At 38.6% G+C, this 14,648-nt stretch overlaps 1 protein-coding gene across 1 annotated transcript in view; it reads left to right on the top strand.

Moving 5' to 3' along the window:
* Window positions 1-14,648, top strand: part of angpt1 (angiopoietin 1) — a 71,708-nt gene that overhangs the window by 39,798 nt on the left and 17,262 nt on the right. Inside the window, exons 5-7 of the mRNA XM_028461122.1 lie at window positions 2,524-2,651; window positions 5,044-5,145; window positions 9,697-9,863. Of these exons, the coding sequence (XP_028316923.1) occupies window positions 2,524-2,651; window positions 5,044-5,145; window positions 9,697-9,863 (397 nt within the window). The remainder of the gene's footprint in view (window positions 1-2,523; window positions 2,652-5,043; window positions 5,146-9,696; window positions 9,864-14,648) is intronic.

The raw sequence follows: 14,648 nt of genomic DNA on the forward strand, positions 1-14,648 counted from the left end.
GTAATTGTTACAGATTGAGCACCTCAGCATTTCCCTCTGTCAGGGATCTTCTAAGTTCCCCCTGCCGGTTGCCAGCTTGGGGTAAATTACCGCCTGACAGGGTCGTCCTTTGTTGTATTAGAGTCCAGGGAGCGGAGGTCCACTCTATCAACCTGTCACAGCAGGAGATCCTTGTCGCTGACACTCAATATCTACAGATGGTACATGTACACCTAAACAAGCAACCACCCTCCATCACAGAGCTCCTCCATCAAAGGTCGACTGACACATTTCACTTTTCACCAACATCCTCTTTGACTCAACAATGAGCAACAGTGAGCACAGTGGTGTGGAAAGTGAGAAGGGAATGGGTGGAAGAAACAGAAAACAAGGGGGGGGGGGATGAATCGGAAGGAATTTTTAACGAGTATAACAAGGGCTAAGGAAGGTAAACATAAACCACTTGTTATAACAGGAACTTGAAATTTATAGCTTCTAGTATTTTGTCCTTAGCCCTCTGCTCGGTTTCAAAATAGTGCTGCCATAATTATCTGCAGATGGAAATGGATGCAGCTGGTCAGTCAGACCTCTTCTCCGAGTGCGTAATAGTCACAGCTAACGAACCACTTCAAGTCCTGCTGATAGACTTCATTATACAACAGTGTTCCGACCAAGAGATTTAATTGGACAAGAGACATTCCAAGGGTGCTGATACAGGGCAACAACAGCACCGGGACTTTTTACAGATCATATCACTCCGCTGTACAGCTGATCTAATTACTGCTACATCCTAGGCTACAGATCCCAGTACACTGTCACTACGTTCACACTGTAGGTCCTAATGCACAGTTTGGATGGTTTTCAAAAACATATAAAAAGTGTCTTCAATCAGTTGGGAGAATGAACGGAATGCGACCTTGAAGTGACGCGCATGCACAGAAGAGGTCCTATGGTGAGACATGTTGGGAGGAGTAAATATGTAGGCTTCCAGTGTGTGTCGCGCTGAGAATGTTAGTTTCCAACAGAAGTCAGCGCTTCAAAACTTTAAGTAGAGTGAAAAAGAAGAGAGCCAGGTTTATTACTCTGGCTGTTTGCAGTGATGGCTGCTACATCTTTACAAAGATCTGTTGTAAAGGATGCAGAGTCTAAGCAGTGGGATAGGGACGTCAACGATGCAGAGTCTTTAACAGATCGGATACAGGTCGCATATGGGCAAAAAGATTGGATTTGGGTCGCGTTTGCCTGCAGTGTGAATGTAGCGACACACGATCTCCACTTGTGGCACTATTTTTTTTTTAGTGGACCCAAATGATTAAAGCTGCAATCTGGAGTTTATGAGAAACGCCTCGATGTCCCAATCTACCAGAAGCCACACCTCATTGTGGAACATAGCAAGGTCGCATTGATATAGGTCTGTGGGTCAGGCTAGAGCCAAAATCATACTTACCTGTTTGCTATTGTGACACGTGGCCTTGTTGCCGTGCACAGTTCCACATTCACTTTGATTGACAGTCTCAAAAACATGAAGTCGAAGCCTATTGGCTGGGCGCACTCGGCGATTGTTTCCATTTGTATAGGGGTCTATAGCGCGAGGAGGGGCTTATATACATTACTGTATATGAATGACCACCGGCAGTAGACCATAGTAAAAGACTAGTTAGGTATTTTTTCAAGACGTTTGTTTAACCTCTTTTTCTCTACATTTGGATATTGAATCTTCAGTATATACAGTATGTACATATTTCTCATATATGTATTTTGGGTTTATGATGATAAAACAAGTGTTGAGGAGCTTGTTTTATTCTTTTTATTAACTTTGCTGTACTCTTAACTTAAAATTACTTTGCTTTTCAACCTTTTTACTTTTAAAAGGACTTTTTATTTGTACAGTAAGACAAGGCCAGCCCCCACCAAAAAAAGCACGTTGTTGTTCAATATTTCATTGAGTTACTAACAAAAATCTTGACCTTTGGTTTATCGCAACGGTTATCAAACTAAGCATAAAAAGCTTTTGAAAACCCTTAAATTGTATTGTCTGTTCTTCATTGAATCCATATGGAAGTCATTACATGTATCTTTTTTATCAGAGTCGCATGTCCAGAAAACAAGAACAGCTCAGTTTACATGATCAAATGAAAACAAGAATGAGTAGATATAAAAAAAAAAGATGGGACATCAGCATTAATTTACAGTGATGAAGTAAAGTGAGCATATTCATATTTTGTATTTTTCAGCCTCAGCGTCATTTTCTGGGTCATTAAGCAACTTCCTTAAAAAGTTCAGTGGTATTAAATCATCTAAAGCTTTTCCTCCCAATGTACTTAATTAGATTACAATGTAAAGCAATAACGTATTAAATCGATTGACAAAAAAATAAAGTCGGATAATGTTGACAAGTCTGTTTGATGATAATAAGCAAATCAGACTAGATCGGACTTTTCATCATTTTCCTCAAATCTTTTGTGCATTTTACAAACTTATTTTTCTGTGTTACTAAATGCATGGCCAGCATTTAATTCCACTCTTTTTTCTTGTTTTCTACAGTTGTTCCAAACAGTTCGAAGGTAGCGGATGAAGAGAAGAAGTTCCGTGATTGCGCTGACCTGTACCAGGCCGGCTTCCACAAAAATGCAATCTACACCATCCAGATAAACTCACAGGAGACCAAAAAGGTGCGGAACCACAGCTCTGAGCAGCCAGCTGCCTTCAGCGAAACACAAACATCTCAGCTTTCATCGTCTCTGAAAAGCGACTGAATTGTGGATTTAGTCTTTCACAAGTCTGACCGAGACTCAATTTTCTCCATATGGTCTTGAAGCCCCGCGGTTAGCAACTACAAGACATGAGGCACTGATGAGTGCGAATGATGAGCGTGTAAAGCTGCAGGGACACGGAAGGCCGAAAAATACTTTTAGCAGCTTTGTTAGCGCCCGAGTTTACAGGGAGGGAATGTGAGGAACGGAAACAGTGGAAGCGTGTGTGTGTGTTGATCTGTTCTAACAGCTTTACTAACCTCCTGTGACTGACGAGGCCGATGATTTGTTAGGTTTGGGTGTGTGAAAAAAGGCTTGTATGTGTGGATTTCTCAGAAGAATAACCAAAATACCACATTAAACTACTTTACAATGATGATTTCTTAAAGGGACGCTAAGAGGATGTTTAAGGATGAACTAAAGGGATTATCGGAGGTTAGGTGGTACGTGTTAAAGTTACTCATGGCTGGAACTATTGTCGTAGGACTGGTCTTGAGGAAGGCAGACTCAATAGCATTGTTTACTTGGTCTTGTCTTGGTCTTGGACTGGTTGGACTCAGGATTTTACGTTAAAACCAGTTGAGACCAGCACTGATCTGCAATTCGTCAGCTTCATAATTGTGGTAACAAGGAGCAGCACTAGGAACTGTTTTTGATTCATTAATGTTATAGTTAGACTTGAAAAATGGAGCGTTAGCTAACTGATTGTTCCCTCTTCTTGGTAATCTTGTTCCAGTGCCTTATGTGTCAGACACCTGCAAAAAGTTGGACATCAGTCCTCTTATTTCTAGTCAAAAATACTTTAGAACATTTAAATAAATGGTTTAGTTTCAGATATTGAAAATAATTTCGGGCATATCAATGGCTTAAATACACACGATTTATTTTTTGCAAGAATTTAGATGAACAAATTTGAGGGTATTGCATGTTGTACTTTGAAAGAGTTGCAGATGCCTTGTTTTTGTCAGTCAAATGTATTAAAAAAAATAAAAATAAAAAAATTAAAGAGGGAATGCTCCTTTACTGTTCAAATTTAATTTTTTTGTATGGTCTGGGTCTCGGATCCGTTCTTGGTGCATTATGGTCTGTAAGTCTTGGTCTCGGATCGTGTGGTCTTGAGTACAACATTACTTCGCACATCGAAAGATTACAAAGATACACCTAGAGGTTAAAGGAAAATACTCAGTTTGTACTCCTGATTACCATCGTATACAAAGCAAACTCAATGGGGATTCATTCATTACAATGATAGGAGCTACTGTCCTGTGACTCGTCAAAAACCCATAATGCTTTGCAGTAATTCATCAAGTCGGATCACAGACTCTATACAGCCCATAATAAGATGTGGGCTTAAGTAGAGATGTTCTAAGACCTTTAGAAGTTTTTAGGCCAAAACCAACATGCACATTTGATTCCTACTGCAACACATTCAAGTACATTTATATTTTTATGTTTTATATATATATATATATATATTTATTTTATTTTTTTTTTTTTTTTTTTCTCACCTGAAGACAAAAAGACCATCCCAGGGAGTTTGTAGCTGTTTTAAGTATCTGTAGATTCTTTCATCAATGCAGATGATTGACATATGATTGACAGTTTTGTTTTCTTGCCATGTTCCCTGGTGCACCATCCGTAACGATCTGAAGGGAAATATTACAAACGAGTGTTTACATTTGACTCAACTTGAAAAGTACTGTTTGTGTGTCTTTGCGGACCGTTTTTACCAAGTATGCATGAGTGATGAGCTTGACTGGCGGAGATGGGTTTCTGTCAGGGCCACTTCCTTAATTATACCCAGGCTGTGATGGTGTGTGTTCAGCTGTGTGTGTCGGCCCGAGGTGAGAGACCTGCCTTGCTCCACACCGGGGGCTCCTCAAAACAAAGTGCAACACTGCCAATGGAGCACGGTTCTCTGCATTATCAGGTTTATGCAAGGTTAAGGGCCACATTACGCCCAGGTGTCTGCTGGTATGTGTCCAGCCTGGACCTCCGCTTTGATCCTGCAGGAACAAGGCTCGCCAGTGAAGAGCATCTCTAGGGAGTTAGTGAGCGATAAGCCTTGAGTGGGACACAGATACGTCGCATTCCCGAGCATGACTCATCACTAAATGCAAGAAAAGGACTGATTGAATCCAATGTTTGTCAATGCCATAGAGAGTCGACTCTAAAAGCTGAATTTTTCAGCCAAACTACTAAATTATATCGTGTCATTATTGGAAGGCCTATGGGTGCGATCAGTGTCACATCATCCTTGTAAAGAGGACTTTTTCTCACGCTGTCTTTCGTCTTTCTTCCAATCACATAGGTGTATTGCAACATGGAAACAGCTGGTGGGGGGTGGACAGTCATTCAGCGGCGAGAAGACGGCAGTGTGGACTTTCAAAGAACGTGGAAGGAGTACAAGATGGTGAGATGTGTGGACAGATGAGCTTTTATTATTTGTAGACTCATCCTCTGAGAGCGAACATACTGTACACTCCCGCACTTATAGGTTTACACACGGCTAACACGTCTGCATATACATCCAATACTTGTATTTTGTCAAAACATCATTTTTTTCAGTTGGGTTAAAACACAAAAATACTTTAATCTGTTATTTTTCTTAGCTCGAAAACGTCCATCATGTCTTCTTACTACTGTGTTTTTTTCTCTTAACTACATTTTTTTTATTTAATAGCCCCACAGAAAAAAGTTAAAGCTCAGGGGGATTTTATACTTTATTTTTGCCTTTGTGCGGAGGCACGACACACAGTGGTTTGACATATTTACTGTACATTATAGAGAAAGTGGGTTGTTTCCAAACTTGGACCTGGCTGCTGTGTTTAGATCGTATTGGATATAGAAACTGAAATGTTGGTTAACTTCCTTGAAAAACTGTGAGTCATTGGTCAGTTTAAGTGTGATGAATACCTGGATGGAGAGACAACAATCGGCAGGATATGAGACAGATGTGGATAGATTTCAGCCATGTATTAGCCTTTTACTCTTCTTATTACGTCTGCAAAGGAAGTTGTGTTTTGCCGACATTATTTTCTGTATTTATTTATATTAAAGGCTTTAATGTCATTGATCAAGGCAAGGACTACAGCCTTCAATCTTTAGCGTGCAGTTAGCTTCTTTTAAAAGGTGAGGTGTGAAATGAAGGTGGGTGTTAATGAATGACAAGCGCTTCATAGGATGACTTGACATCTTGGTCGGAGCATTTCAAAACCCTTTGCTGTTATTATTTGTGAAAATTGGCCCAATGAAGGAAACATTGTGAGCTTGGAAAATGGTCATTGGTCTTAACTCATTCAGTGCCAGCCATTTTCAAAAGTTCTACCTCCTCAGTGTCAGCTGTTTTAGAGCATTTTGACTGATTTTCAAAGACCCACAGAATATTTTGTACTATGACAATCTGACATCTGAAACTAGATTGTGAAAGATAAGACTCGTTCTTCCGTAATCAGCAGTTGAATAGAGGCAAGTTTCACACAAATTGCCAGTTTGTGACAAAAAGCTGAGAAAAACAGGGCTTTTGATGGCAAAATTATTAATATTTTGCTATCAGAGTTGATTGGATTTCTTATTGTATTTTGGCCGTCCTCCAAGTCTCTCCCCCATCAGTCTGCACACACGCAACTTCCTCCTCATTCTGGATATGCCGAGTGTCAGTGCTTGCACCGTTTTATGATCATTTTATCTGACCATCAAGACACTCTCAGTTATCCACTTAGTTCCACACATGCTCTGGTTGAGTGTGCGCTGCTCTGAGCTGCTGGGAACTTCAGCATCAACTCTCGTAGCGCCATCTTCTGTCTCGTAAACTCCTTTCCTCTCCCTCTGAGCTCTGCTCATCTAGGGTGATCTCTTATCCAAAGGTGCACCTTTGCCACCCGTTGGTCACTACATCATGGTACAAGTTAGATATTCACCAGAGAGCTTCATCACACTGTCTCCTAGCAACCCCAGCTGAAAAACACAATTCACGTCTAAAGACGTGAATGGCACTCAGTGAGTTAATGACTTGTATGGTCTAATCTAAAATGTGATCTACTGTCACTAGCTTTGGGAAAGAAGTTAAAAACCGGCTCTAAATCGTTGAGCTAGTTTTCTTTTCTGTATTCACATTCTTATTGATGAGGGTGTCATTGTCTAATTAAGTACTGGGCACTGACTTTGACCTTCTGCTTCATAGCAAGACAGCTCTAGATGAGATGCACCTTTGAACCATTCTGTGTGGAGTTTCCATGTTCTCCCTGAGCTGTCTTGGGTTTATTTCATGTTCTTCAATTCCTCCCACCATGACAAAATGCACAATAGAGACTTGTCTAAATATGGCGACACACTTGATCACAACTTGTTCTGTCGTCATCCATTCAGTCTGATCTGCAAAATGATGGTTCAATTTGCGATGCAATGACAAATACAAGCTTTTTAAGAAAGGACAATAAAAAGTGATGAAGAACAAAGATGTATGGATGCACCTTGGCTGACTTTTCCTGTGCGAAAAAATCCACTCAGTATTATTGATAGTCTCGTTGAAAACACCCGAGGTGATTGATGTTGATTTATGGTGTAATTAAATGTCTCATTCTCAGTCCTATGAGGCCTGAGCTTGCAACTTTTGTTGTACTTTGGGGATATTTAATTCCTTTAGTCATAAGTGTGGGATTGAGTCTTCATTGGACCCTTGGAGGGAATCCTGTTGACAGGAATATAGAGCACAGTTTTAAAATATGAGCATACAAAGCATGTTTTCAATTGTAATATCTGGTGACCACATCGGGCCAGGAATAATTTGTAGTCATCACTTAACTGCTTAGTACCTTATAAAGCTTCATCAGCTATTTGTCAGAAAGTGAGAAAAGAAGAAAAAGCAACAGATTTAATTTAATCTGTAGACAGATTGTAACGTACAGTATTTATTAGAGTGTACGAGCCAATCAGCAGTTTCTGCTTAGTTAAACCTTTGATTTGAAGGTTTAGAAAAATACTCACTCAAACTTTAAATGTATCAAGGGGGAGTCCGCAACCCTATTCAGAAATGTTCCTTCCATTATGAGAGAAGTCAATATATTACGTATTTAAAAAAAAAAACACACAAATGAAAGATGAAAAATACGACCAATCCCTGCCATACCTTCATCTTCATGTCTCGTCCTTCACGTGCCCCCATCTGTTCCTCCTTTATCCTGCGTGCACTCAAATATAAAGCACAAATGAGGATCTGAAGGGTCTAAAGAGTGACGCAGTGGTTGCTTCATTATTTGTGTCGCTTCGGGGGAATTTGTTCACTTTATATCAGATGCGTGTTTAAGCTCGTGGGTGCTTGGCTTTGGACGGTGCTTTGAAAAGAGCATGAACGGGAGGAAACGGACCAACGTGTATGTTGTGTGTAAACGTAATAACGTAGGAAACTGTGCTGGGCTGAGAGGAGTGAGAGTACAGGACAGCCAGGGGAAAGCATGGCAAGAGTACCCTAAGAAACTGACTACAGTGCCATTTAGAAAGAATATTACCCCCATTAATCAAAGTAGGCTTTTTGGCAATTATTTCTAATTTTCAATTAATGACAGCAAAGTAAATGTATTTAGAGAACAGGCATTCCTAAACATTATTTTTGTTTTCTTTGTTTTTTATTCAAACTAAATCAGCATCTACCTTTACTTTTCTATAGAAATACAGTGGTGGAAGAAATAAATGGTTTGGTACATTATACCAAGGAAGCTTGGTATATTTGACCAACCTACCTATGTTGTATGCATATTTACGAGCAATATTATATACTATGGAATAAGTAATGATAGTTTAAGCAACTGAAATAAAAAAAAATACACCTTGAATTAGGACTCAAACTCACAACTCTGGACATGAAAAGCAAAAATAACCCTTTGGTACAAATACAAATGTCTGTGAGGGTGATGTATTGACTAAACCAGTCGATTGATTTACAATAATAGTTTTTAGCAAAAACCAGTGATATTTCTATGCAGGAAAACTCCTACAAAATAAAATAATTGAATACAATTCTTCATTTCTTATACTTGGGCCATTTAAAAACTGGTAAAACATCCCTTGAAAAGCAGTGTTTAGCTGCAAGCCACTTTGGAACTGTTTTAGCTCATCATTGTATGATTAATCTTCCTTTCGTTGTGAAATCCTGATGTGTTTAGAAATCAAACCAAGGTCCATCTGTCTAAGAACATTAAGGATCACTTTTTTTTATCTTCTATTGGCCGACTGATGCAGATCTGATTCGCGTGTGAGGAATCTTACAAGATCAGAAATATGATGAAGGAAACTGTCGAAAAAGTTTGAGTCTGAGAAAAAAGTGAAAAGAGAACTTGTGTGTGCGTAGGTCATGATGGGCTCAACCCCTTTCTCCTCCATCCACTCAGCAGGACATGCCTAAGGCTACAGGAATTCTCCATATTTACTTTCTCCCCCCCTTTCCATTTATCATCACCACACACACTCAGTGCAAACACAGACGTTCAGCCTTCCCCCTTCTGCCCCCCCAAACCTCCCGATTTCCAGACTGTAATGGAGCGGTCCAGACTATCCTGTCATCCAGCTTCACAATATCGCCCCCCGCCCCCACCCCTTCTGCAGTATGACTCTCCTGCTGCTGTCAGAAGCACTTTACCTGTGACCAGGAGCAGCTGTGATCAAATAGAAGCGTTTGGATTTGTTTGAAGGAGTGTCTCCGTGTGCTCTATAGTTTGGACAAGGGGGAGTTTTGGTAATAATGAGTTAAAGGTGTGTGGTTAAGAAATGATAATGATGCGTGTCAGTTTCAGCTGGTTTCACTTTAGACACTTATAGATAGGTATAGTTTATCTATTGGGAAAATCAGGCCAAAGAAGAAGCATGTTTCCTGTGACTAGCTTTATATGGTCAGATATTTTCTAATGGAAATCAGGGTTTTGAGTTGTATTTTCATGTGTATGAGATACATTTCTTTTCCCATTTCTAGGGTTTTGGAAGCATGAGTGCAGAGCATTGGTTGGGGAACGAACACGTCTACCAAATGACCAGCCAGAGACAGTACGCCCTCCGTGTCGAACTGACGGACTGGGACGGACACCAAGCCTTCTCCTTGTACGACCGGTTCCAGATCGGCAGTGAAAAGCAAAACTACAGGTATTGTTGCTCTGCTTTTAGATCAGCTCATCCAAAAGAGGAACTTTGGTAAAATCTTTACCTTGTTTCCTGATCCTTAGACATTTGGTACTTATTGAAATAGCAAATTTTAAAAATACAAAACCTTAAGGCTGATGAAGACAAAAACTTTTTGTCGAAATCGAAAATCATTTGCTCAACAAAATATGTATAAATTTGAAATTGATGCTCAAAAGTCTCATTGCATTGTGGGATGTGGAGTCCTTATGGTGGTTTATTGTGTTTAATTGCCAGACAAGGAGGACAGTGATCACTTAACATCAGTTTTGTTCTAGTTTGTTCCTTTTGGTGATACCACCTCACCCTGCTAGAAATTCAATTTCGGTCAGATTTTCTCTTTAACCCCCAAATAAACATCTGCCATTATTTTTCCTGTAATTTTCAGTACGTAAACACACCAGAAGTGTGTTGGGAAGACACAGTGGCAATGTTTTTGCAGGCAAACACACCAAACCGCTTTAATTTTATTTGGTGAATTTTGTTGAATAAACTTCAAACAACTGTGGCCTTAAAATGATCTTAACTAATCTACCCCAGTTTTAATTCAAGAAACTTTGCTTTGGACATTATTGGTAAACAAAATAAATGCTATTCCAAATACACACGCTCTATGTGGATCAGTGAAAAAGGTCTATTTTGTTCAAATACAACCACACACTCGTCATTGTGCACATAAAACAATCAATGAAATATAGATAAAGTGCCAAGAAATCAGGCTAAAAGTAAAGCCTATAAACAGTTACTAGTATGTCTCTCTTGTTTTATAAGTCTGTGGTGAGTTTTTGCCTTATTGCAAATTCCTTTTAAACCAAATGTACAGCCAGTTACATCCCTACTGCAGACTTTGCTCTGATTGATGCTTAGTCCTTTGCGGGGCAAAGGTTTCTGTTTTCTTTTAAAGGGGTTAATGATAACAGGCCTCAAACTGTGGCAGATGCTTCACCCCCTCAAAAGTGGGAAAACTACTGCAGATTCCTTGGAATTCCATGCAACCGCTAGCTCGGGAATAAAGGCAAACATCCTAATTACTGCCATTTTCACTGATAAGAGCTCATTCAGCTGCAACATATCTTCTCTTTAACCTTGTTAAAAACAATGTCCCAAATACAGGTTTCATATTTCTCCCTCCTTCAGAAGATTCATATTTTCAGGATGTAATGGTCTTGTAATGAGTGGGTTATATTGTAAAGGCTTTTACAGAGTTTTAAACAGAAACTTAGATCGACTGTTAGAAGTGGTTCTCATCCTCTACTGATGCCAGTGTGGACCCCAAAGATTCTGCCAAAGTGACATTTCTGGTGTTTTCACGAATTGAAAGTTGTGCCAAAACAATGGTGGATGTTGATATTGTGGCTTTCAACAGAAACATACGAATATGGTCAAAATTTCATGTCTCGTGTCATAGGGAACACCAGAAAAGAACCAGACACACAAATGCTGTCAAGCAAATCACTGTTTTCCTTGTTTGGTAAAGAAGCCGAAGAAATCAAAGTAAGAATAAAGTAACAACACTAACTTCAAACTCTCTAAGGGATTTCCAATGCAAGAAACTCTTATAATGTTCATATCACATGACCTTTTGTCAAAAAACGCATTGAGTTAAAAACCATCTTGCAAGCAGCAATTTTAATTGTCAACATTTGTTTTTGAGTAAATTGTCCCGATTTTCCAAAGAAATGCCAGTAAAACTTTAGTTGAAGTTTTACACATAAAAGCTGACATGACGCTGTCATTATTATGACATGACACCTGTCATTAGCATGAATAAGGTGTAAGTTCGTTACCCTAACCCTAACCCTTCATTACCCTAACCTACTTTTCCCCAACCCCCTCCTACACATCCCGGTATAAGCACTTTATCTTTAATATCCATATTTTACTTATGATAATCTGGTTTTTATTCTCACAGGAAGCTGCAGACCATTTCCTCTTTCAATGAGTCCTGGACCTGTTTAATTGGAGATTATTTTTTTTTACTTTCTTCTTGTAAATCCTGGTTTTATTTTTTTTCTTTTATTTCAATTTTACTATTTTAAATCTACTACTATAGGGAGGGGGAAGGGGTTCCTGTAGCCCGTGCGTTTATATATGTCTATCCCTCTACCTACCCCTAACCCTTTACCCTAACTCTACTGTACTACAGTACTGATACACTTTCACAAACCTTTTTGATGAATGTGCATAGTATGATGAAACTTGGGTGACATGCGTTGGCCCGTGCACTGCTCTTGATTATTTGACTCTATTCCAAAGTGAATTGGTCCTAGGACCATGGAGGGGCGTTTCATCGAGACCCATGATCAATGCACCTACCTCATCTCACTAGATCATCCACCAAAATGCCAACATTGCTCCAAAGGTGTCATAATTTAGCGAACAACACTTAATGACAGCTTTCGTGACACTGTATTCATGCTAATGACAGATAATGTCAGCTTCATTTATAAAAGTTCAAGTGTTACTGAAATACCTTCCATTTATTCATCTATAAGGCCTACACAATGTTGTCTCTTATGAAAAATGTTAGTTAATTCTCCAACCTTAGGGTTAGGGTTAGCGTGCATAGATGCAGATGTCACTGAACCGTCAGAAAAAAGACCTGCTAGGGTGACCACGGTGCTGAAAACATCTGTAGGCCTTTTTCTGCTCAGTCGGTCTGTTACTATGGGGGAGAGCTGCTGATTGTGATGCTAAGGGTTGTTGAGTTTGTTTAGGACTTCCATGAGATTCGGGCCAAGCACTGGATTCCATTCGTATTTCCCTGTGTGTTTTCTGTACATCAGGAGGAATTTGTTTCTGTAGCAACTTCTGAGACTTGTGTCAAAAAAATTAAATAAATTGAAAAATATCCTTAAAATAGGTAGAATTACCTACTTTTCATTTTAACTTCATAAATTTTTTTTGGTGAGCCACGATGGGACCCAAAGCGTAGTCCCAGACCTCATCCCTGGAGAATGAAAATGACTGGAACGGTGTAAAGATTAATGTAAGATAAAATATTAAAATAAACTGCTATCATAACCTGTGGCTTATGTTTTTCAGCTGTCATTAAGAGCTAAAAGCTTGCAATTATGAACGAATGTTTTGTTTCATATTTGTTGGAGTTTCACACTTTAATGGCACTTAGTAAATTGTAATTTAAATCAAGAAAAATGGTTTCCAAATCCTAAATATTGTTTCAACAGTAACCATTAGACCATAGCATTTAGATAATTACCCCCATTAATCAAAGTAGGCATTTTGGTAAATGCATTTACACTAAAAAAGAATGAAAAGTAATTATTTTCAATCAAAGAAAGCAAAATAAAAGTAAAGGTATTTAAAGACCAGTCATTCCTAAACTTATTCCCAGTTTATTTTTTTATTTTTTTATTTTTTAAATAAAATAAATCATTAGTTATCTTTACTTGTCTTGTTTACATTTTCTATAGAAATACATTGGTGGAAGATGGAAGTTGTGAGTGGTTGGTATATTATACCAAGGAAAATTGATAAATTTACCAACCTACCAATGTTTTATGCATATTTAACAATATCATATACTATGAGATAATTAATGATAATTTACGTAACTGAAATAAGTAAAATACACCATTAATTAGGAATCAAACTCACAACCAAAAATAACCCTTTGGTACAATTACAAATGTCTGTGAGGTCTATGAAGCAACGACTAAACCAGTTGGTTGATTGATTGATTGATTGATAATAATAATAATAATAATAATTTAGCAGAAGCCACCCATATTTCTTTGCAGAAAAATTCCTACAAAATAAAACGGTGAATAAAATTGTTGATAACTTATACTTGGGCCAGCACTAGGGGATATACTATATATGTGGGCCTTTATGTAAAAACCACATAAATATAACCTATTCTGGGCACCATCATGCACAGCTTTAAGTCCCCATATAGTCTGTCATCGTGACACTAAGCATTTGATCATATTATTCATAATGCATAGACACATGGCGGGGCCATTAGTGGGAAAAACTCTAATTATATGCTAATGTCCGCCCTGCTGGAAAAGAAATGGCATAATTACACACTTGAATGTGTCTATTATTGGATAGGAATCCTAATTTAATATCGTTCTTTCCTTTACCTGCCAAGTTTGAATGTGATCCTCTTTTTTTCCCCTATTGTAATGAGCCAAGGTCTATTTTGAGAAAAAAAAAAACCTCATTCACAGGAGTTTTTCTTCTTGAGATGTTTTGTGACCTCTAAATTTTCCACGAAGCACTCAGAAATATATGAAATATGTTAAGTTCTGTCCGCTCGAGCCTAGTTTCTGTGAGCTTCAGGTTCAGCTGTTTTCATTTCTCAAAAAACTTCAAATTTTCAAATGGAAGTCTGTGTTCTGTAGTCAGAAATCATAATAACACAAGGGGGTCATTTCTATTTCATTCAGTTATTAGCAAACAATCTAGTCACACTAGTAATTCATGACGCTGTTTGTGACGAACAAGTCTCCACAGTCTGAGAATGAGTTCCTTTGTCATTAAATCTTTCACTCTGGAGATGTTCTTTAGGTGGTAGAAGCTGTTTTTGTGATAGATTTGATCTGACTGCTGAATGTCAGATCTGAATCAATCAGAACACCAAGGTTTTTGACTTGGTCTTTAGCTTTTAAAAATCTAGACTCAAGATACTTGCTGACAGCAGTCCTCTTTTCCTTGTTACCAAAAACAATTACCTCCATCTTGTCATGATTTAGTTGAAATAAGTTTTCACTCATCCAACAG

Source organism: Gouania willdenowi, chromosome 11 (genome assembly GCF_900634775.1).
Source record: "Gouania willdenowi chromosome 11, fGouWil2.1, whole genome shotgun sequence".
Classification (NCBI taxonomy): Eukaryota; Metazoa; Chordata; class Actinopteri; order Blenniiformes; family Gobiesocidae; genus Gouania; species Gouania willdenowi.